The sequence below is a fragment of the Elephas maximus genome, chromosome 17 (assembly GCF_024166365.1).
Source record: "Elephas maximus indicus isolate mEleMax1 chromosome 17, mEleMax1 primary haplotype, whole genome shotgun sequence".
NCBI classification, from domain to species: domain Eukaryota; kingdom Metazoa; phylum Chordata; class Mammalia; order Proboscidea; family Elephantidae; genus Elephas; species Elephas maximus.
In genome coordinates this window covers 89,207,516-89,231,267 of record NC_064835.1, presented here as the reverse complement: position 1 = coordinate 89,231,267, position 23,752 = coordinate 89,207,516, and the positions used below count along the sequence as shown (strand labels likewise).

Below are 23,752 nucleotides of genomic sequence, written 5' to 3'. Positions count from 1 at the left end.
GAATTCTGGGAAGTGGCGCCCGGGACGAGGAGGATTCTGGGAGTTGTAGTTCAGCCCTGCGTCGGGCCGGAGCGACTGGGCCCAGGGGGCTCTTCAATGTATTGTCGCGGGGCCTGAGCTTTGTCCACGTGGGGCGTGAGGTGGGGCCTGTGGTAGAGGGGGCTGAACACGTGTCGTCTAAGTCTGAGTGGCCGGAAGGAAAGCGGCAGGAGGACTTCCGGGTGGGGTTCGCCGGGCTGCCGGGCGGGGTCGCGCGCCACGTTCCCCGGCCTCTGGGGTAACCCAAGCGGTGGGGCCTCTGGCCCCGCGCGGTCGCCGTGCCCTTCTCCCCGAGGTGGCCATGGAGAAGGGAGCCACCATGGAGCCTGGGGGCAGAGGTGAGAGTTTCAGAGGGAGAGGACCTGGGTGCCCGTGGGGAGAAAGAACAGGAGAAGGGCTGCCCTCTGGCCGGGTTGCTCAGGAACGAAAAAGCACGTCTTTGGGGGAGGGGACCCGCCCTACCAGCTGGTCTCATGTCGGGGTGTTGAGGGACAGCCCGCTGCCTCTCTTGTTCTCCTGGTCCTCAGGGTGTTGTATGCATTCCTCAGAGCCCTGGTGGCGCAGTGGTTAGGAGCTCGGCTGCTGACCAGAAGGTCAGTGGTTCAAATCCAGCAGCCACTCCTTGGAAACCCTATGGAGCAGTTCTATTCTATTTTATAGGGTCACTATGAGTTGGAATCGACTCGATGACAGCGGTTTTGGTTTGGCTTATACTCCCCTCAGCAGATCTCTGGGTGGTGCAAAGGGTTTGTGCTTGGCTGCTAATTGAAAGGTTGCTGGTTCAGACTTACTCAGTGGCACCATAAGAAAGGCATGGCAATCTGCTTCCGTAAAGATAACAACCAAGAAAATCCTATGAAGCTCAACTCTACTCTGTATCGCATGGGGTGGCCAGGAGTCCAGATGGACTCCATGGCAGTGGGTTTGGTTTTGGATACCTTTCTTGCCCTCTAAAATCAGCAGATCTGACAAGTTAGCCTTGGATAATGACTTACTTTGTCCTCACAGGGACTCCATAAGGCAATAGAAAGGAGACTATTGTACCCATTCGACAGATGAGAAAAGTGAGGATTCAGGAAATCATGGGTTTTGTTTAAAGCCTTTGTTTTTTTTTCCCACAAGACTTAACAGTTTTTCTGAAAAAAGCCAGTGTCATGTCTGAAAAGCCAGTTTTCAAAAGATAATTTAAATAGTTTAGCTTTAATTCAGGAATTCTGGTGATGCAATCGTTAAGCACTCGTTGCTAACTGAAAGATCAGCAGTTCAAACCCACTAGCTGCTCCTCAGGAGAAAAGACCTGGCAATCTGCTTCCATAAAGATTACAGCCAAAGAAACCCTATGGGGGCAGTTCTACTCTGTCCTGTAGGGTTGCTGTGAGTTGGGACCAACTGACAGTGCACAACAACAGTCTTAGATTTTGTTGAGCCTGGAGTAGAACAGGAATCAATCATTAAGTGAAGCACAGATTGACAGAAATTTTGAGTGTTATTCTATCACTGAGCAGAAGAGAAAAAGAAATAGATATTTAGTTTATGCATCCAGGTTCTCAGAGAAGAGTTCTGCAGGAGCTTAAGAGCAGAGGAGGATAGGGGGAACTTCAAGGCAAAGTGATCACAGGTACCTTGATTCTGTAATGTGGGACTACCCTTTGGTTCCCTCTGTTGACTCTTCTTTGGCAACAAGTATCTGGTGTATGGCAGTTTCTGAGTTTACTGCAAGGCAAGATTAATCATCACGGCTCCTGTCTACGCTGGTAGGATCACTGCCTGAGGACTCAGACCTTCCCAATACTGGAAACCCAAAAGAAAACGGCATGACCACTGTGCTGCTGACCCCTGGTTCCCAGGTGGGTTTGGATTTTTGTCTTTTTTTCCTACTGTTCTCAGAGCAGGGATGTTTTCTTCCATTGTTATGGAATTGCTCAGTCCTGATGCCCAGAAGACTGGATTCATCTTGATAAAATAGTGAATGATGAACTTCACAGGAAATGTTCCTCACCTACAGAACTTCCTGTCATTGCATCTTCTCTACCCGCTAAGTGCTTAGTGGGCACTTACTGTCTGTGCAGCCTGTAAGTGGTCTTGTGTTGAATGCAAGAGTAGTGAAGGCAGTTGCCCCTTGGAGTTTACTGAGGAGGTAAGATGTAAATAAGTAGTAAAACAACATGAAGAAATACATGTTTTAAAAACGCAGAAATGTTTTTTAAAAACAGAGAAGCCATAAAGGACCAAGGGGAAGACTTCCCATGCTCTAGTGTATTGGGGAAAGGCATGGGATAGAAGCTGCACTTTGACAGACGAGAGAGTGGTCAGTTGGAGAGTAGGATAAAATGCTGTTCCAAGAGACACGACAACGTTGATGAAAAGAAGTCTTTAAGTGATGAGACTTGGGGGTCTTGAAAGGGTGTGTGCATACCTGTGGAGCGAGCTGGCATGTGGTGAGGGAATCTTGGATATATTGGCCCAGCCACAGGAAAGTCTATATTCGGTCGTATTCCAAAGGCAAATAAGGCCCCGGGAAAGTTTTTAGAGGCTCAGCCAGATGAATCGTGCTGTGACTGATGGGAGAGAGGAGCTTGGTCAGAATGCTTCTGTGGGACCTGGCCTAGCACGTGGGAAAAGGGAGACCCTGTGGTACAGGCACTAGGGTCCCTCGTCTGTCTCAGACCTGGCCTCATAGCATACAGGTGCTGAAGATCCACATGAAATGTGGGAGAACAAGTCAGTATTGATTGTAATCTGTGGATGTGCGGATCGCTTTCAGAGGGAAGAGGAGAAAGTCAGTAGCATCTGCTGGACAGTGTCTGTGTCATCCAGTGCCAGCGCACTCACGCTGAGCAGCAGCTCCAGATATGAGCTTGATCGTGGAGGTTTTCTCAGGGAACTACAGTTGGAAGGAAACCACCAGTTAGTCCGTTACTCTTAGCATTGTTTATAAAGCAAGAAGACTGTACAGATTACGTTGCTTGTGTTGATCACTCCTGAGGCAAATGGCCCTAAGGGACAATAAGCTTAAATACAAAAGATAGTGATATATTTCAAGTATTAGAATAAAACAAACAAACAAAAAACTAAAATCCTTGCCATCGAGTCAATTCTGACTGATAGCGATCCTGTAGACAGGAGAACTACCCCATAGGGTTTCCAAGGAGCAGCTGGTGGATTCGAACCGATACCTTTTGGTTAGCAGCCGATCGCTTAACCATTGTGCCACCAGGGCTCCCAGTATTAAAGAGTTAAGTTATTTTGGGCAGGGTTTTTTTTTTTTATATATATATAATTTTTATTGTGTTATAAGTGAAAATTTACAAATCAAGTCAGTCTCTCACCTAAAAACTTATATACACCTTGCTACATACTGCCAATTGCTCTCCCCCTAATGAGACAGCCCGCTCTCTCCCTCCACTCTCTCCTGTCCATTTCGCCAGCTTCTAACCCCCTCTACCCTTTCATCTCCCCTCCAGACAGGAGATGCCAACATAGTCTCAAGTGTCCACCTAATCCAAGAAGCTCACTCCTCACCAGCATCCCTTTCCAACCCACTGTCCAGTCCAATCCATGTCTGAAGAGTTGGCTTCGGGAATGGTTCCTGTCCTGGGCCAACAGGAGGTCTGGGGGCCATGACCCATCGGGGTCCTTCTAGTCTCAGTTAGACCATTAAGTCTGGTCTTGTTATGAGAATTTGGGGTCTTCCTCCCACTGCTCTCCTGCTCCCTCAGGGGTTCTCTGTTGTGCTCCCTGTCAGGGCAGTCATCGGTTGTAGCCAGGCACCATCTAGTGGGCAGAGGACTTTTAAAATAGGTGGTTCTTTTAACTTTATTTCATCATGTTCATTGTTTTAGCAGTTTTTGGAGGGCTGTGTCATAAACATTAGAATGCTGAATATAAATAAAATTAACTATTATATTCAGGTGTATGTTCAGGGGACTATGTCAAAAGTGGTGGTTCAGAGAGGGATAAAGCTGGCTCATTTGCTAGCAGCCCAGGAACTGGTCTGTTTTCATGTGACTTGATTGAAGTGTCGTTGTGTAGGAACTCTTTTATAGAATTAGAAAAACTAGTAGACGTTTGTGCAGTACACAGATTCAACTGCGTATTCAACGGAGCATTACTCACCCTGTCTTCTTTGCCCACATTTTAGTAGAAAAACTAAGCCTTGTGCCTGTCATCTCGACCTAGGTTAGGCCAGAGCAAATGTTCTTACAGTGTTTTCAGTGTTAGGTGAAACATGTGTGTTTTCTTCCCCACCTCTTTTCCCATGCACCTTTTATACAAAACCCCATTGAAACTTGTTTCTACTAATTCCTGTTCGTTTGTTCCTTTCTTCATTGAAATGTTCAACAGATATTTACAGTGTTCCTGTTCTGTGCCAGGTCCTAGAACGGCTTTGGTGAGTGTGGCCTCTGCTGTCATGGAGCTCGCCACTTAATGGGACACACAGACATTAATTAAGAAGCCCCCTCCATGTGCACATAACTCGAGAGAAGGGAAGGAATGTGATGCTACAACCCAGAGAGTCAGGGAAGGCTTTCCTGAGGAGATAACACCTGAGCTAAAATTTGAAGGGTGAATAAGATTAAAATAGTGAAAGGATGGAGCAGGAGGGAGAACATTCAGGAATAGGAAGCAGTGTGTTAAAAGGGACGGAAGGGAATTTGGCCCTGTGGTGTGTGCAGCCTTTCCAGCTGTGGTCTTCTAACTCTCACCCAGTTGATTGTGTAATAGGGCAATTGTGGCCCACACAGGGGATTGGTCAGTTTTGCCTTAAAAGAGAGCCAATTCCAGAGCACAGTGGGAGAGCCCACCACCACCAAAGAAGGAGAGACCTGAAGGAGATGGCGCAGTGGGTTTCCTGGCCCACAGGGTGAGAAAGCTGAGTACCTTTGGGCAGGGACCGAGAGCTAGGGAGAAGCCTATACCTGACCCACGAATTGGGGACTTGCAGGCTGTACGACTGTGTGAGCAGTTTCCTTCATGTAGTTCGTGAGTTCTGTGAGTCGTTGCAGTGAATTAGGGAACCCACAGACGGGAGGGAGAGAACTGAGGTAGAGGGAGTAGTTGATGTTAGAGATGATGGAGTGGGACAGCAGCTCGGAAGAGTTAGACAATTGGGACGTCTTTACTCTCCGCCTCATAGGAATGGCTTTGTGCTGATCCTTTAAAAGAAATGACTAGTTTAGGCACACATTCAAGCAGCTGAAAGAAGGGCACCAGTTGGAGCACAGAGAACGAGGGAGGAATGGTGTGTGATGGGACAGAGTAGGTGAGGGCCATACTAGTCAGGGCCATTATGAGAAATGACAAGGCTGCTGAGGGCCATTGTGAGAAATGACAAGGTTCTCTTTGGAACTTTTGTAATCATTTGGGCTTGAGATACTCTTTCACAAATGTCTATATTTTGCAATATGTGTAGAAAACATCTTAATTTTTATTACACATTGCATCGATTTTATTTTCAAAGGAAAACTAGAGAGAAAAATAGTTCACATTTCTTGAATCTCTTATATTTAAAAAAAAAAAAAAAAACCGAAACCAGCTGCTGTCGAGTCGATTCCAACACATGGCGACCCCATGTGTTGCAGAACTGTGCTCCATAGTGTCTTCAAGACTGACATTTCAGAAGCAGATTGCCAGGCCTTTCTTCAAACGTGTTTATGGGTAGGTTTGAACTGCCAGTCTTCCAGTTAGTAGTAGAATGCTTAATTCGTAATTGTATTTTCTCCACTTTCCATGTCTAAATAGCTAGAATTTCTGTGATTCTATAATTGAGTTTATTGATACATAAACTAGTAACTTTGAACCTTCAGAATTTACATTGAAGGTACTTTCCTCCCTACTTGCAGGTAACATGCAGTTATGATGTATGTAGGCAAGGAATTGGTTTATAAATACAACAGAGAATCTGAGTGTTGGAAGGGATGTTAGGGGTCGTTTTATCTAACCTGCCTGCCCTTCCTGTCTTCCTTCTGTACTGTCAGTTTTAATTCTTCCCAAAGGCCTCTGGAAGGATGGCCTGTTGGTGAGCACTTGCATGTTTGGTTTTTTCAGGAATCATTGATGATCCAGGATATGGCTGAGGCTCTCACCCAGTTGGAGCAGCTGAACCCTTCCCAGGGAGATGTGCCCAAGAAGCATAGGAATCTGTTCTTGCTGGGTAAGGATGGCTGTCCCTTACCCTGCGAATTTATCCAACATGGCATCTTTGCTTCCTCAGTTCCTGGGATCCCTGAGGTTCTTAGGTTCAAAGATCCTTAACCCCATAAGGCCTGAGACAGGTAACTTCTGCTTTTTGTTGCTGGATGTAATTGTAATATTCTTAGAGCTGTACTATTTTCTTCCCTATTTTCCGACCAAGGATGTTGAGGCAGAGTTGAAGCAAAAATACCTCTTAAGAAAATAAGCGCTTATTCTTTTAATGGGGAGAGGTAAAAACAAGCCACTTAATTGTTGTGAACTTAAATAAGCCCATATCCATCTTTCTGCCTTCTTCCAGGAGAATAAACAGCACTGAGCACTGTTGAGAAAGAAACTCAGAACCAGCATCTCTCTCTTTCTCATACTGTCTTCCTTAAAGACCTAGCAGCTAGCTAACATTGAACTCTACCAGATTCCCTTTTCATTCTCCATGAACAGGGCTTCCAATTTCCAAGCCTGATGTAATCTCTCACTTGGAACGAGGGGAAGAGCTGGAAAGAGAAGCCCCAAAAGCAACCAGCCCAGGTGAGTGATTGCTGCGAACAAGAAGTGGTTAACATAGAAAATAAAACCCAGATGGTCAGTGGGGAAAGCATCTTTGAAATGCTGTGGAGGAGCTTTCCAGAGTTTACCAGACCCGTGGGAAAGTTGAAAATGGAACCGCGTCCTCTGTGCCACACTCCAGTTCCCTGGACAATCATCTGTCATAACCTCATTTTTAGACTGCAAATACTTCTCACCCTTTCAGACCAATTCATTTTCCCAATTAAGGTGAAGTGATACCAACATTTTAATGTTTATTAATAACTTGTTTGGGTGCAGTGCTCTAAACCAGGCTTTTTTCACGTGTTATCTTATCTCGTATTTTATCTCAAAGCTGAATAATGCTATTTTTGATTCTCAGACCAATAACTACAAATTGAGTTTTCCCTTGCTTTCCTGTCTATCTAAGAGGAGACAAATAGCATAGTGGTTAAGAGAGCAGACATTGGAACCAGTCTTCTGCATTCAAAGCTGAACTCAGACTCTAACTAGCTCTGTGACCTTTAACAAGTGACTTAGGCTCTCTATACCTCAGATTACCCAGCCGTAAAATGGGGATAATGATAACAATGCATTGGTTAGTGTGAGGATCAAATGAAATAATACAAGAGAAATGCTTGGAACGGGACCTGGGGCTATATGCTAAACAAATGATAGCTATTGATTAAGTCCTGGTAATTTTTTTTGAAAGATGTCATGGATTTGACCCTGTGGCTTGTGTCAGACAGAGTTACCCCAACAGACTACCAACTAATTGTATTTTATTCTTTTCCTTGTGTAACTGAGGTAGTATAATACTTCCAGATTCCCCACGGTGAGTTTGTGTTGCTTTCTCTGCCGGTTCTGTATTCTCTGCTTGCTTTGTTTTCAATTCTTTCACTAGCCTATCTGCCTAACCTATTTGCTCTCTCTGTTCTCCAACTGGAACCTTTAATAACAGTCAGACAAGTTCCTTATTATCTTGCACTAACCATTTTTTTCTCCATGAACATTTGGGGCTTTAATTCTTCCACTCCCCTTAGCCAGAAGTTCATTTTCTTTACACCTGTTTCTACCTATTCATCCTTTAAGATCTTAGGCACTTGTTTGAGTATGATGATACAGTTGAGAAGATTGGGTTGTATTGATTTGTTTCGTATAGGTTTATGGTTGGAATGGATATTAAAGATCATCTAAATAGTGGATGGCTTTAACAAACAGGAATTTATTTTCTCACAGTTTAGGAGGCTAAAAGTCTGAATTCAGAGCCCCAGCTCTAGGGGAAGGCTTTCTTTCTCTGTCGGCTCTGGGGGAAGGTCCTTGTCTCTTAAGCTTCTGCTTCCTGCTTCTTTGGAGGTCTCCATGTGTCTTGGCATCTGTCTTACCTCATCTCTCTTCTGCTTGCTTGTTTAATCTTTTATATTTCAAAAGAGAATGACTCAAGATACACCCTGTACTAATCCTGCCTCATTAACATATGAGATTAGAGGTTAGGGTTAATAACATATTTTTTGGGGACATAACTCAATCCATAACACTAAGCTCTGTGATCATTTGAATTTGTAGATATGAACCACTTTGAATGATTGCTTCCAGAATTTGTGTCTTATCTCAAAGACCAGTGAAGTGAATAGAGATTGCTGCATAATGTGATGAGAGGAATGGTTTGGAAAGATTAGTCTCTTATCAGGATTGGGGCATATTAGATTGGGAAAAATATGATGGCAAGGAGATCAGCTAGAGATGGTAATTCTCAAGGCATGAGATATTGAAGCTCTGGTGAGGTGGTAACAGTGGGCAGTCCCTGGGAAACTGCCTTTCTCTGATCCCTATCCTGTCTCTCCAAGACCCTGTTTTGTATCTGCTATTTCCCCACATCACCTCTGCTTAGTCTTTTTCTCTATTTTTTTTTCTAATTTCCTACCTTTCTGAATAGAGGAATTTGAGTACCTTCATCCCACTGTAGTTGTTTGCTCAGCCATCTTTCTATTTTCGTCTTCTCTCAAGATTGCAGGGCTGCTTTTTGAGAGTTGAAGTTCATGTTCCCTGTAAACATTGTTTTTTTCTTTCATTATTTTCCTAGCACAGCAGTTAGCTTGCTTTCAGTGTAGGAAATAGTACATATGTATTTTTATTTCTTGCAGACTGGGAGGCAAGGCCAGAAAGCAAGGAACTGACCCCGGAGCAGGAAATTTTTGAAGAGGAATCAGCCCCTGGGGTGTTAACAGAAAGATTTCCAAAGGAAGTTTCCAGTGAATGTGGGGATTCTTTAGAGAGTCAGCAGGAAAACCATGAGAAACGTTTAATAAAAGAGGTTGTCACTCAGAAGAAATCTTCTGGGGAAAGAAGTTACCAGTGTGATGAATTTGGAAGAAATTTTAATCGGAGGTCATTACTTGTTCAACAGCAAGGAGAGAGACTACATAATTGTGATTCACTTGAAAAGAACTTAAAACAAAATTCAGATCTAATTAGACATGAGAGAATTTATGCAGGAAAGAAACCTTGGAAGTGTAGTGAGTGTGAGAAAGCCTTCAGTTACTACTCAGCTTTTGTCTTGCATCAGAGAATTCACACAGGAGAAAAACCTTATGAGTGTAATGAATGTGGCAAAGCCTTCAGCCAGAGCATACACCTTACTTTACACCAGAGAATTCATACTGGAGAGAAACCTTATGAATGTCATGAATGTGGGAAAGCCTTCAGTCACCGCTCAGCCCTTATTCGACATCATATAATCCATACTGGAGAGAAACCTTATGAATGCACTGAATGTGGGAAAGCCTTTAATCAGAGTTCATACCTCACTCAACATCAGCGAATTCATACTGGAGAGAAACCTTATGAATGTAACGAATGTGGGAAGGCCTTCAGCCAAAGCACATTCCTTACTCAGCATCAGGTCATTCACACTGGAGAGAAACCTTATAAGTGTAATGAATGTGGGAAAGCCTTTAGTGACCGTTCAGGGCTTATTCAGCACCAGAGAACTCACACTGGAGAGAGGCCATATGAATGCAGTGAATGTGGGAAAGCATTTGGTTACTGTTCAGCCTTGACTCAGCACCAGAGAACTCACACTGGGGAGAAACCCTATAAATGTAATGATTGTGCCAAAGCTTTCAGTGACCGCTCAGCCCTTATCCGTCATCAGAGAACACACACTGGTGAGAAACCTTACAAATGTCAGGACTGTGGGAAAGCTTTTAGCCAGAGCTCATCTCTCACCAAACATCAGAAAACTCACACTGGAGAAAAACCCTATAAGTGTAAGGAATGTGGGAGAGCCTTCAGCCAGAGTTCATCCCTTTCACAACATCAGAAAACTCATGCTGGAGGGAAAACCAAGGAGTATGGGAAAGCCCTTAGTGAGCATTCAGCATTTGGCCAACAAAAGAGAATTCATACTGGATAAAGATGATTGTGCATATGTGATGCATTCAGAACATATTTATCAAGCATTTATTATACATGCTGTCAGGGCTACAAAGAGATTTAAGACTGTGTTACTATATATATATATAACTCACTGCCGTCGAGTTGATTATGACTCATAGCGACCCTATAGGACAGAGTAGAACTGCCCCATGGAGTTTCCAAGGAGCGCCTGGTGTGTGTGTGTGTGTGTGTATATATATATATATACACACATATATAAGACATCGTTGGTACAGGGAATCGCTTACTTAGAATGTGAAAGAAAGGTTTTACTTTTGTTTTTTTTAATGTCCTAACGGGAGACATTGTGAATTTCCCTGGGGGAAAAAATATTTCTAGCACCCTAACGTAGCAAACCAAACCAATCCTAGTGCCGTCGAGTTGATTCCGACTCATAGCGACCCTACAGGACAGAGTAGAACTGCCCCGTAGAGTTTCCAAGGAGCACCTGGCAGACTTGAACTGCTGACCCTTTGGTTAGCAGCCATAGCATTTAACCACTACGCCACCAGGGTTTCCCCTAACATGTATATAAGCTACCAAATCCTTGAGAGAGGAGAAATGGGGTGTGCCATGATAGAAAGAGAACATCTTGACTGGGCCAGGTCATCTCATAATCCTAAGGGGATGAAGTTTTAAAGAGGCAAGTGGTCCTTTTAGAGAAATGGCGGGTAGAAGTAAGAGATGGAGAAGTCACAGTAAGTCCAGGGTCAGGGGTGCTGGTGGAAGGGAAGTTGCCCTTAGTCTTAAGTATGAGGACATAAAAAAAGAAGAATGAACCCCAAAAATGTCGATTGAGATAACTACTCAACTGAGTACTCATAACCAGGAAAAATAGTAGACTTGTTAGTAGGCAGAATTAGTCACAAAGTTTCCACATTGGTAGCTTTATACTGAAGCAAAAGAATCTTGGCCTGGGGATCTACTTCTCCACCCTTTGTCTTTTAGACCTTCCTTATTGAGCACACGGCCTACTAAGAATCACTTTTAACTCTAAGAGCCAGGACCCACAGCTTAGGAGGGGAGAGTACAGGAGGGACTTTTGATGTTTTAAATCTTTTAAGCTATTCCAGTCATCTGAGAATGTCCTTATTTATAAAGATTAACCTCAGCTGTATGTAGTTTGTACCCTAGACTTTCTCATAACGTAGTAAAATACCATAGTTGTAGACTTGAACTGTGGACTTGAACTGACACTGTGTATTAGATTGTAAAAAGCTTGAAAACACTTGGAGATACTAGCTTCTCATCATCCTACACTTGGTTAAAGGCAGATGACATCTTTATTTTTTTCCATTGAAACGTTTTCATTATGTAGTATCTGAATGTGATTATCTGTTCACTTTTATTTGATATATAACACATGATACAGAGAGCCAACAAAATTAGAACAAAAATAGTTGCATCTGAAACAAATAACTTTGTCCTTTTACATTTGTTTAAATTCTCATTTATATACATATATGTGGTCATGTGTCGGTTAACGTCCACAATGCATTCTGTGAAATAGGACATTGTGTGATTCGGACATTGAGACCACCATATTGTATACAGGCAGTTCCCGTACCATCCGTAGTTATGAACCAACCCCCATAAAGCCTATTAAAATCTTACGGGAGCCCGTTGGGCAAAGCCCAAGAGCTGTATCCACTGAATATAGGAGGCCGGCCTTGCTGGGTGTGCAGCTGCGGGCTGCTTGGGCGCTGCACCAGCAGCCGGATGGGGACTTTGCACATGTCCCAGCACAGAGTGGGGGCCACGGGAGGCCATGGAAAGGTATCTTGGGGGACCAGAAATGCGGTTAGCCTGTTGGTGCAGCCACTTCCTGATCGTGTGCAGCTGCTGTGGACGCCTAGAGTTGGGAACCCACGAGCACCCCAGGCCCACCAGTGTGTGCGGCAGGAGCAGAGGAGCCGAGCAGGCACTGCTCTGCTAAGGGAGTGAATGGCTGCTGGGCAGATGGATAAAGCCAGGATGAAGGGAAGGAAGAGGAAGAGGCGCTTTGGGAATTGGGTTGTGCCCTGGAGCCCCACTGCTCTTTCACTCTAGGGGTTTGGGGTCTTTAAAACCACTAGGGGAAAAAATAAAAAGGAGAGCTGCTTTCCCTTTAAAAGCAAAAAACCTTATGGGATCATGGTTGTATATGCGGTTGTACATTGTGGGTGGATGGATGTTATGTGGCACATGCTGTGTATATACATTCTTTTAATATAATACCTTTTTGAGAGCGGTTAGAATTAAGTAGATGATGGTTGCAAAAGTGTAAGCTATCAAGTGCTGTGTAACTAGTAGCTGTTGTGGATGTGGTCATCTGTATGACCTGTCTGTCACGTATGCTTTGTGGTGGTGTAGCCCATTAAAAATGACTGAATATAATGGAATGTGACTGCTTACCTTTCTTAGAAGTTCTCTTGGAAAGTAGTATAACCTGCACTTTTTGTGATAATCATATGGTTTTTTTTAATCTGTTAATGTGGCAAATTACAATTGATAGATTTTATAATGGTGGAGAATCCTTGCATTCCTGGAATTTACCCAGTTTTGTGATCTTTCCTGCCTCTGAAAGAGATTGTGTCCCTTGAATGTTGAGTTGCATTCACCTACTAAACTCTTGGATTGCTGTGTGTGTGGTGTGTGTGTGTTGATTGGTTTTAGGAGCTATTCAGATTTAGTATTTCTTCTTGAATTTTGTTTAAGTTAGACTTTTCTAAAAATCTTTTTTTTTTTTGCCATTAAGTTCAAAATATTTATTTTCTTTTAAGTCCCCATTCTATCTGTAATTCTTTTTCACTCCTAATAGCTTATTCGTTATGTTCTCTTTTTCTCTTGATTGTGTTCCTTGTGTTCCCAGAGGTTTTTCAATTTACTAGTCACATAAAGGAACTAACTTGGCTTTTTAAGAAAGTCAACTTTGTTGAAGTTTACATACAGTAAAACTCACCCATTTCAAGTGTCCTAGGAGTTTTGCCAAATGAAATACCTGCGTAACCTCCCATGTAATTGTGAGTGTGTGTGCGTATGTGTGTGTGCTTATGGTTTCCTTTCCTCCCTCCCTTCTTTCCTTCCTCCCTTGAATTTTAAGACCTATATATAATTGTGTAACCATCACCACAATCAGGATACAGAACACTTCCTTTGCATCCAAAAAATTCCCTTGTGCTGCTCCCTTATAGACTGACTTTTTCCATGAAGTATAAAGCCTTTGAGACTCATTCATGTTGTTTTGTTCCTTTTTATTGCTGAGTAGTTTTCCATTGCTGTGAATGAACCATAATATTTTTATTCATTCACCTGTTGCAGGACATTTGGGTGGCTTATAATTTTTGGTGATTATGAATAAAATTGCTGTAAACATTTGTGTACAGGTTTGTGCATGTATATAAATTTTCAGTTCTCTAGAATAAATACCTAGGAGTGGAATGAGCGTGTCATATAGTGTGTGTTTACCTGTGGAGGAAATGACCGAGGTTGCAGAGGGGCTGTACAATGTCACGTTCCCACCATCAGTGTATGAGAGATCCAGTCACTCCACATTTGCACTAGCATGTGGTATCATCAGTATTTTTTATTTTATCCATTCTCTGACTGGAAAAGATGCATATTCGTGCCCATTCCAAAGACAATTAAACAACGCAGAAATTATTGAACAATGTTAATATGCTTGCAAAATGTTGCTGAAGATAATATGAAAAGCGGCTGCAGCCATGTAACCAATGGGAAACTGCCAGAGATTCAGGCTGGTTTCAGACGAGGACATGGAACGAAAGGTGTCACTGCTGATGTCAAATGGATCTTGGCTGAAAGCAGAGAATGCCAGAAAGAGTTTATATGTATTTCATCAACTATGTGAAAGCATTTGGCTGTGTGGATCATAACAAATTATGGATAACATTGCCAAGAACGGAAATTCCAGAAAAATCGTGTTCTTGTGGAACCTGTACATGAATCAAGAGGCAGTTGTTTGAACAGAACAAGGGGATACTGCATGGTTTAAAAATTGGAAAAGGTGTGCAGCAGGGCTTTATTCTTTCACCTTACTTGTTCAATCTATGCTGAACAAATAATCCAAGAAGCTGGTCTATATGAAGGACGTGACATCAGGATTGAAGAAAGACTTCATTAACAACCTGGGATACGCAGATGATACAACCTTGCTTGCCCAGTGGATTTTTTTTTTTTAATTTTTAATTCAGGTTTAACAAAACTAAGAAGTATAAGTTGTCAATATAAAAAAAAAAAAACCCGTTGTCAACTTCTAAGTCAATTGGCAAAATAATTCTATTATGAAAACATTCTGCATCCCACTTTGAAATGTGGCGTCCAGGGTCTTAAATGCTAACAAGCGGCCATCTAAGATGCAACAATTGGTCTCACCCCACCTGGATCAAAGGAGAATGAAGAACACCAAGGTCACACGATAACTATGAGCCCAAGAGACAGAAAGGGCCACATGAACCACAGACTTACATCATCCTGAGACCAGAAGAACTAGTTGGTGCCTGGCCACAACCGATGACTGCCCTGACAGGGAGCACAACATAGAACCCCTGAGGGAGCAGGAGATCAGTGGGATGCAGACCCCAAATTCTCACAAAAAGACCATACTTAATGGTCTGACTGAGACTAGAGGAATCCCGGCGGTCATGGTCCCCAAACCTTCTGTTGGCCCAGGACAAGACAACTCATCAGACACGGAAGGGACTGGACAGTGGGTAGGAAAGAGATGCTGATGAAGAGTGAGCTATTTGTATCAGGTGGACACTTGAGACTGTGTTGGCATCTCCTGTCTGGAGGGGGGATGGGAGGGTAGAGGGGATTAGAAACTGGCAAAATTGTCACAAAAGGAGAGACTGGAAGGGCTGACTCATTAGGGGGAGAGAAAGTGGGAGTATGGAGTAAGGTATATATAAACATATGTGACTGACTTGATTTGTAAACGTTCACTTGAAGCTCAATAAAAAAAAAAAAAAAAACCCATTGCCGAGCTTGACGAATTTTTACATACATATACAACCCCATGTAATCATCAACCAAATTGGATCAAGATATAGAATATTTTTGTTATCCCTGAATGCTGCTTCATGCTCCTTCCCAGTCCACCCCATCCTACCTCATGCATCCTCCTGCCTCCCTAGATAACCACTATTTTGAATTCTATTATCCTTGACTAGTTTTACATGTTCTTGAACATCATTTAAATAAAATCATAGAATAAGTACTCTTTTGTAACTGGCTTCATTGCTGTATATTTTGTGTGACTGAGTCATTTTCCATGTATCAGTAATTTGTTTTTCACAGATGGCACAGTATTCCATTGATGAATACCCTACATTTTGTTTATCCATTGACTGTTTTCAGTTTTTGCCTATTATGAACCTACCTCCTGGGAACATTCCTGGTGGACATACGATTTTGCTTGGGTCTGTATACCCAGGATAAGATCCGTGGGTCATAGAGCAGGCATATATCTAGCTTTAGAAGATAATGTCAAGTGGTTTTCTAAAGTGTTTTTACCAATTTACGAATTAGTTCCTCTATCAGGAAAGTAAAGCAAAGCAAAGATGACGCTTTGAGGACTGAGGTGCGACAGACCCAAGCCATTGTATTTTCAGTCGCCTCGTATCCAAATGAAAGCTGAACAATGAATAAGGAAGACTGAAGAAGAATTGATGCCTTTGAATTATGGTGTTCTTGAAGAGTATTGAATATACTATGGACTTCCAGAAGAGTGAACAAATCTGTGTTGGAAGAAGTACAGCCAGAATGTTCCTTAGAAGCAAGGATGGCGAGACTTCATGTCATGTACTTTGGACATGTTACCAGGAGGGACCAGTCCCTGGAGAAGGACATAATGCTTGGTAAAGTAGAGGGTCAGCGAAAAAGAGTAAGACCCTCAACAAGATGGATTGACATATTGGTTGCAACAGTGGGCTCAAACAGCAATGATTGTGAGGATGGCGCAGGACCAGGCATAGGGTCGCTATGAATCGGTAGCGACTCAACGGCACCTAACAGCAACAACAATTAATAAAGTATGAGAATCCCAGTTCATCAACACTTGGTAGTTTTAGTCCTTTAAATTTTAAACACCTGGTTCATACGTAGTGGACTGTGATGGTGGTTTTAATTTTTCTGATAACAAATGATATATGAGCAGTCTTTTAAATGCTTATTGGACATTTGGATGTACTCTTTTTAAAAGTCCGTATTCAGGTGCCTTTTGCCCATTTAAAAATTCTTTTATTCATTTGTGGAATTTCTTTATATATATTTTAATACAAGAACTTTGTTAGATATATGTATTGAGAATATTATCTAGCATCTTTTTTTTAATGCTAAAATGTGGCAAGTGGAAGCCCTTTATTTTGGCTCTTCTGTCCTTTTCGTTGAGTGCTCTCTTTCTTTCTGGCACAACAAGATGTTCCAGGCTCACTTTGTCCTTTCCTTGCCCCTAATCTGGTATCAGTCATTCTCCAAGGACCCTTGGTTCCTTGCAGTGAAGAATAATCCTATTTTTGTTTGTTTTGACTCCTGGAGATAATGCTTACATTTTTATGAGCTGGTTTATTATATTTTAATACATTTCCATTTTAAAGTGTAGGGAGTCTTATAGAATATCCAGTTCACCTAATGCTGAAATAATAGTTTATATTAATGCGTATTCTTTCTATTATGCTGGCTGCATAACCTCAGGCTACATGACCACTTTGGGAAATGGTTTGACAGTTTCTTATAAAGTTAAATATATACATACGCATTGACCCAGTAATCTGACCCCTAGATGTTTACCCAAGAGAAATGAAAACGTGTGTTCACAAAAACACTTGTACAAGAATCTTTGTAGTGGCGCTATTCATGATAGCCCCAAACTGGAAACAGCCCAACTGTCCATCAAGAGTATAATAGAAAAACAAATTATGGTATATTCACACAATAAACTACACAGCAATGAAAAAAATGCGCTACTGATACACAATGAATTTCAAAAACATTATGTTGAGTGAAAGAAGCCAGAACACTACAGTATACACTGTATGATTCCGTTTATGGGAGACTCTAGAAAAGACAACGCTGATCTATAGAGACAGAAAGTAGAAGAGTCACTGACTGGGAGAGGGCACAAGGGAACTTTCTAGGATGATGAAAATGCTTCTTATCTTCATTGGGATGTGAATTACACAGGTGTGCATCTGTTTGTTAAAATTGTACATACGTACATTCCTAGAATTTTTTTTATAACTTTTATTGTGCTTTAAGTGAAAGTTTACAAATCAAGTCAGTTTTTCACACAAAAACCCATATACTCCTTGCTACACACTCCCAATTACTCTCCCCCTATTTTTTTTTTTTAATGAGACAGCCTGCTCTCTCCCTCCACTCTCTCTTTTCGTGTCCATTTCGCCAGCTTCTAACCCCCTCCACCCTCTCATCTTCCCTCCAGACAGGAGATGCCAAAATAGTCTCAAGTGTCCACCTGATCCAAGAAGCTCACTCCTCACCAGCATCCCTCTCCAACCCATTTTCCAGTCCAATCCATGTCTGAAGAGTTGGCTTCAGGAATGGTTCCTGTCCTGGGCCAACAGAAGGTCTGGGGTCCATGACCACTGGGGTCCTTCTAGTCTCAGTCAGACCATTAAGTCTGGTCTTTTTATGAGAATTTGGGGTCTGCATCCCACTGCTCTCCTGCTCCCTCAGGGGTTCTCTGTTGTGTTCCCTGTCAGGGCAGTCATTGGTTGTAGCCGGGCACCATCTAGTTCTTCTGGTCTCAGGCTGAAGTAGTCTCTAGTTCATGTGGGTCTTTCTGTCTCTTGGGCTCGTCATCACCTTGTGTCCTTGGTGTTCTTCATTCTCCTTTGATCCAGGTGGGTTGAGACCAATTCATGCATCTTAGATGGCTGCTCGCTAGTGTTTAAGACCCCAGACTCCACTCTTCAAAGTGACATTCCTAGAATTTTAAGGAAAATTTAAGATGTATGCATGCAATGTATGCAACATTTTCCTTCAAATTCTACAAATGTACGTGAGTTTGTATGTGTCTGTGGTTTATGTCTCTGAAGGTGTTATGGATTGAATTAGGTCCCTCCAAAAGGTAAACTGAAGTCCTAACACTGCCTGGTACTTGTGAATGTGACCTTGTTTGGATATAAGGCCTTTGAAGATGTTATCAGTTAACATGAGGTCACACTGGGTTAGGTTGAGTCCTAATCCAAAATGAGCAGCGTCCTTATAAAAGAGAAGAGACACAGAAGAAAGATGGCCGTGGGAAGACGGAGGCAGAGACTGAAGTACTGCATGTCAGGGAACGCCAAGGATTACTGTAACCAGGTGAGGGTGGGTCCTGCCCGATGTGAGCCCTCGGGTCAGCTGAGAGATTCCAGGCCTTTAGGAAAGAGAAAGTGGACTTTACTGCAAGCCGGTCAGGCGAGGAGTCACAGACTAAGTCTCAGATCAAGCTCCCTGATGTTGGGGATTCCAGGGTAGTTAGAAGGTTTGGGATAGGGAAGTTATCCATAATTCAGGAAGCTTCTGAGAATAGGTGGGCAATTCCAGGAACTAACTGACATGTGGGGGTACAGCATCATGGTGGCTAGGGGGTGTGTTTTTCGGGACATGACGGACGAAGTTCATTCATCTAAGGACAGCTTTGCGGCTTATTGCACATGTCCGAATAGAGGGGGAACAGTGAGGTGGCCTTGGGCTGCCATACAGGAGGCTGTGTCAGGGAAGATAGCAGTGAGGTGGCCTTGGGCTAGTTGACCATGGACCTCGAGTGTAATGGATGGAGGGGGAACAGTTTAACTCCATTGGTTACATTACCAGAAGGTAGGAGAGAAACATGGGACAGATTCTTTCTCAGAGTCTCCAGAAGAAATTAACATGGCCGACAGCCTGATTTCAAACTCGTAGCCTCCAGAACAATGAGACAATAAATTTCTGTTCTTATAAGCCTCCCAATTTGCGGTTCTTTGTGATGGCAGCCCTAAAAACTTCATACAGGAAGGGAAGGAGATATTAACTGCTTGAAAAAGAACGAGTTAGCTGAGTAGATCAGCATTAACTTCAGGGAAACACTTTGGTGAAAGGGGAAAAGAGGGACTCTCTTCAGTGTTGCTAGACGCCAGGATGCTGAGGTCCAGGAACTCATCTTCGATTTTTCGTTTTTAAATGGTTTATTAGGAGCCCTGGAGCGCAGTTAGGCACTCAGCTAACTGAAAGGTCAGCAATTCGAACCTAACAGCAGCTCCATGGGAGAAAAGACTTGGAACTCTGATCCTGTAAAGTCTACATCTTGGGAAATCCTATGGGGCAGTTCTACTCTGTCCTACAGGGTCACTATGAGTTGGAATCTACTTGATGGCACAGAGAAAGGGATTAGGTTTTTAAGAACAGCCTCTGTGTTTCCTTTCTACTTCAGCAGGCGGCAGTGTTGTATCAGTCAGCCAGGGACCTACCAAGAGTCAAGTAACAGGAGAGCACTCTGTGGAGCCACTAAAGAGCACTGGTTTCATTATGTCATAGTCATAATTCACCTTTGAACAGACAGTATTACTCATCTTGATTACCTATTTAATTCATCAGGCTTAACTGAAAACAACTTTCACCTGTTTCCAAAAATTATCTCTAGGACTCAAATGAGCCACCATTGCCAGCTTCAAGAGAAAGTGCTCAAGGCTGTGTCGAAAGATGGGCAGAAGAGTTCCCAAAATGCAGAAACGTAACCTTCTGGGATGGTTGACTTGTGGCAAAGGGGAGGGCGGGGCTTTGGAAAAGTCTAGATGATTTACCGTCAATGTTTTTTCTTCACAGAGCCGTCTTTGTTATGTAGTTCCGACTCACAGGGACCCTATGTACAACAGAACAAAACACTGCCTGGTCCTGCGCCATCCTCACAATTGCTGTTATGCTTGAGCTGATTGTTGCAGCCTCTGTATCATTCCATTTCATTGAGAGTCGTCCTCTTTTTTGCTGACCCTCTACTTTATCAAGCATGACATCCTTCTCCAGGGACTGGTCCCTCTTGATAACATGTCCAAAGTACATGAGATGAAGTCTCACCATTCTTGCTTCTAAGGAGCATTCTGGCTGTACTTTTTTCAAGACAGATTTGTTCATTCTTCTGGCAGTCCACGGTATATTCAATGTTCTTCACCAATATCATAGTTTAAAGGTGTCAATTCTTCTTTGATCTTCCTTATTCACTGCTCAGCTTTTGTGCGCATATGAAGCAAATGAAAATACCATGGCTTGGGCCAGGTGCGCCTTAGTCCTCAAAGTGACATCTTTGCTTTTGAACATTTTAAAGAAGTCTTTTGCAGCAAATTTGCCCAGTGTAATATGTCATTTGATATCTTGACTAGTGCTTCCATGGGCATTGGTTGTGGATTGAAGTAAAATGAAATCCTTGATAACTTCAATATCTTTTCCAGTTATCATGATGTTACTTACTAGTTCAGTTGTGAGGATTTTTGTTTTCTTTATGTTGAGGTGCAATCCAAGCTGAAGGCTGTAGTCTTTGATCTTCATCAGTAAGTGCTTCAAGTCCTCTTCACTTTCAGCAATGAAGGTTGTGACATCTGTATAATGCAAGTTGTTAATGAGTCTTCCTCCAATCCTGATTCTCCGCTCTTCTTCATATAGTCCAGCTTCTCAGATTATTCGCTCAACATACAGATTGAGTAAGTATGGTGAAAGGATACAACCTCGATGCATCCCTTTCCTGACTTTAAACCATGCAGTATCCTCTTGTACTTTCTGAACAACCGCCTCTTGGTCTATGTGCAGGTTCCTCATGAGCACAATTAAGTGTTCCGAAATTCCCATTCTTGGTGATGTTATCCATAATTTGTTATGATCCACACAGTTGAATGCCTTTGCATAGTCAATAAAACACAGGTAAACATCTTTTTGGTAGGATCCATCTGACATCAGCAGTGATATCCCTCGTTCCATGTCCGCTTCGGAATCCAGCTTGAACTTCTTGCAGTTCCCTGTTGAGGTACTGCTGCAGCTGCTTTTGAATAATCTTCAGCAAAATTTTACTTTTGTATGATACCAGTGATATTGTTTGATAATTTCCACATTCTATTGGATCGCCTTTCTTTGGAATGGGCACAAATATGAATCTCTTCCAGTTGGTTGGCCAGGAAGCTGTCTTCCAAATTTCTTGACATAGATGACTGAGCATCTCCAGAGTGACACCTGTTTGCTGAAACATCTCGATTGATACTCCGTCTATTCCTGGAGCCTTGTTTTTTCCCCATCTCCTTCAGTGCAGCTTGAACTTCTTCCTTCAGCACCATCGGTTCTTGATCATATGCTGTCTCCTGAAATGGTTGAGCACCGACCAATTCTTTTTGGTACAGTGACTGTATATTCCTTCCATCTTCTTTTGATGCTTCCTGTGTCGTTAAATATTTTCCTTGTAGGGAGTTCTTCAGTATTGCAACTCAAGGCTTGAATTTTTTCTTCAGTTCTTTCAACTTGAGCAATGCTGAGCATGTTCTTCCTTTTTGGTTTTCAAACTCCAGGTCCTTGCACATTTCATTATAATACTTTACACTGTCTTCTTGAGCAGCCCTTTGAAATCTTCTGTTCATCTCTTTTACTTCCTTGTATCTTCCTTTTGCTTTAGCAAATTTCAGAGTCTCTTTTGACATCCATTTTGGTCTTTCCTTTCTTGTCTTTTTAATGACCTTTTGCTTTCTTCATCTATGATGTCCTTGATGTCATTCCACAGATCGTCTGGTCTTCAGTCATTGGTTTTCAATGCATTAAATCTATTCTTGGAATGGTTTCTAAATTCAGATGGAATATACTCAAGGCTGTATTTTGGCCCTTGTGGACTTGCTCTAAATTTTTTTCCTCTTCAACTTGAACCTGCATATGAACAATTGATAGTCTGATCCATAGTCACCCTCGTTCTGACTGATGATACTGAGCTTCTCTGTCATCTCTCTCAACAGATGTAATCAGCTTGATTCCTGTGTATTCCGTCTGGCAAGGTCCATGTGAATAATCACCATTTATGTTATTCAAAAAAGATATTTGCAATGAAGATGTTGTTGGTCTTGCAAAATTCTGTCATGTGGCCTCTGGTGTGGTTTCTATCACCAAAGCCATGTTTTCCAAATACAAGTCCTTCTTTGTTTCCAACTTTTGAATTCCAATCACCAGCAAATTATCAATGCATCTTGATTGCATATTTGATCAATTTCAGACTGCAGAAGTTGGTAAAAATCTTTAGTTTCCTCATCTTTGACATTAGTAGTTGGTGTGGGAATTTGAATAATAGTCGTATTAACTGGTCTTCTTTTGTAGGCATATGGCTATTACTCTACCACTGACAGCATTGTACTCTAGGATAGATCTTGCACTATTCTTTTTGATCATGAATATGCCGCCATTCCTCTTCAATTTGTCATTCCTGGCATAGTAGACCATATGGTTTGTCTTTCTTCCTAGTGTGTCTTAGTCTGGAAGCTCCACTGAAACCTGTCCACCATGGATGACCCCGCTGGTGTTTGTAATACTGGTGGCATAGCTTCTAGCATCACAGGAACGTATAGGCCACTGCAGTACTACAAACTGACAGACTTGGGTGAGGTCACAGAGCCATAACCCCCATGATTTTCCCAGAGAGCCCCAGGGCTTCATTGATAATTACAAACATTTGTTGAGCATTTGCCACAGGGCAGGTATTGTTTTAAGTGTTAGATTAAATCATATCATTTCTGCTTTCAAAGGTAGGGACTATTATTGCCCCAACTTTACAGGTGAAGAAATAAGTGAAGGGGGATCACGTGCTGTCCCAGCACTGGAAGAGGGGAGCTGGGCCTAAGCCTGGCAGTCTGTCCCCAGGGCCACAATCAGGGTGGCGGATCTGTGTTTCCAAGGGTGCCCTTGGGACTCTCCTAGTGGCTGAGCCAAACAATAGTATACATGTTTTGGCTAACATTTCCATTACACTGTTATGTTTTTCATCCCTTCAAAATTCTTGGGTAGATTCACTAGTTCAATATCTGTCATTCTTAGTAGATCTCAGGTACCTTTTTTTAAAATGTGTTTTAGATGAAAGTTTACAGTGCAAATTAGTTTGTCATTCAAAAATTTACACACAAATTGTTTTGTGACGTTGGTTGCAACCCCTGCAATGTGTCAGCACTATCCCCTTCCCCCTTTCCATCCTGGGTTCTCTGTGACCAATCGTCCAGTTTTCTTGTTCCTTCCTGCCTCTCATCTCTGCTTTTGGGCAGGTGTTGCCCATTTGGTCTCATGTGCTTGATTGAACTAAGAAGCGCGTTCCTCATGCATGTTATTGTTTGTTTTATAGGCCTCTCTAATCTTTGATTGAAAGGTAGACTTCAGGAGCGGTCTCAGTTCTGAGTTAGTAGGGTGTCCAGGGGCCATAGTCTCAGGGTTTCCTCCAATCTCTGTCAGAGCAGTATGCCTGGTCTTTTTTTGTGAACTTGAATTTTGTTCTACATTTTTCTCCCACTCTGTCCGGGACCCTCTATTGTGATCCCTGTCAGAGCAGTTAGTGGTGTTAGTCAGGTGCCAT

General features: G+C 42.5%; 1 protein-coding gene across 2 annotated transcripts; it reads left to right on the top strand.

Moving 5' to 3' along the window:
* The first annotated feature begins 61 nt into the window (after positions 1-61).
* Positions 62-15,534, top strand: ZNF892 (zinc finger protein 892). Of its 2 annotated transcripts, XM_049856585.1 has the most exons (5): positions 62-377; positions 1,798-1,886; positions 6,088-6,193; positions 6,673-6,759; positions 8,901-15,534. In XM_049856585.1, the coding sequence occupies exons 1-5, from the start codon at positions 341-343 to the stop codon at positions 10,169-10,171; spliced, it is 1,590 nt and encodes a 529-aa protein (XP_049712542.1). In that variant the 5' UTR covers positions 62-340; the 3' UTR covers positions 10,172-15,534. The 2 variants fall into 2 exon arrangements, with proteins under 2 accessions (XP_049712542.1, XP_049712543.1); XM_049856586.1 differs by lacking the exon at positions 1,798-1,886.
* Positions 15,535-23,752: the final 8,218 nt, after the last annotated feature.

Coding starts and splice junctions, on each gene's coding strand:
- ZNF892 (XM_049856585.1), top strand. CDS start 341: ATGGAGAAGGGAGCCACCATGGAGCCTGGGGGCAGAG. Junction 378..1,797: donor CATGGAGCCTGGGGGCAGAG/GTGAGAGTTTCA, acceptor CTACGCTGGTAG/GATCACTGCCTGAGGACTCA. Junction 1,887..6,087: donor TGCTGACCCCTGGTTCCCAG/GTGGGTTTGGAT, acceptor TGGTTTTTTCAG/GAATCATTGATGATCCAGGA.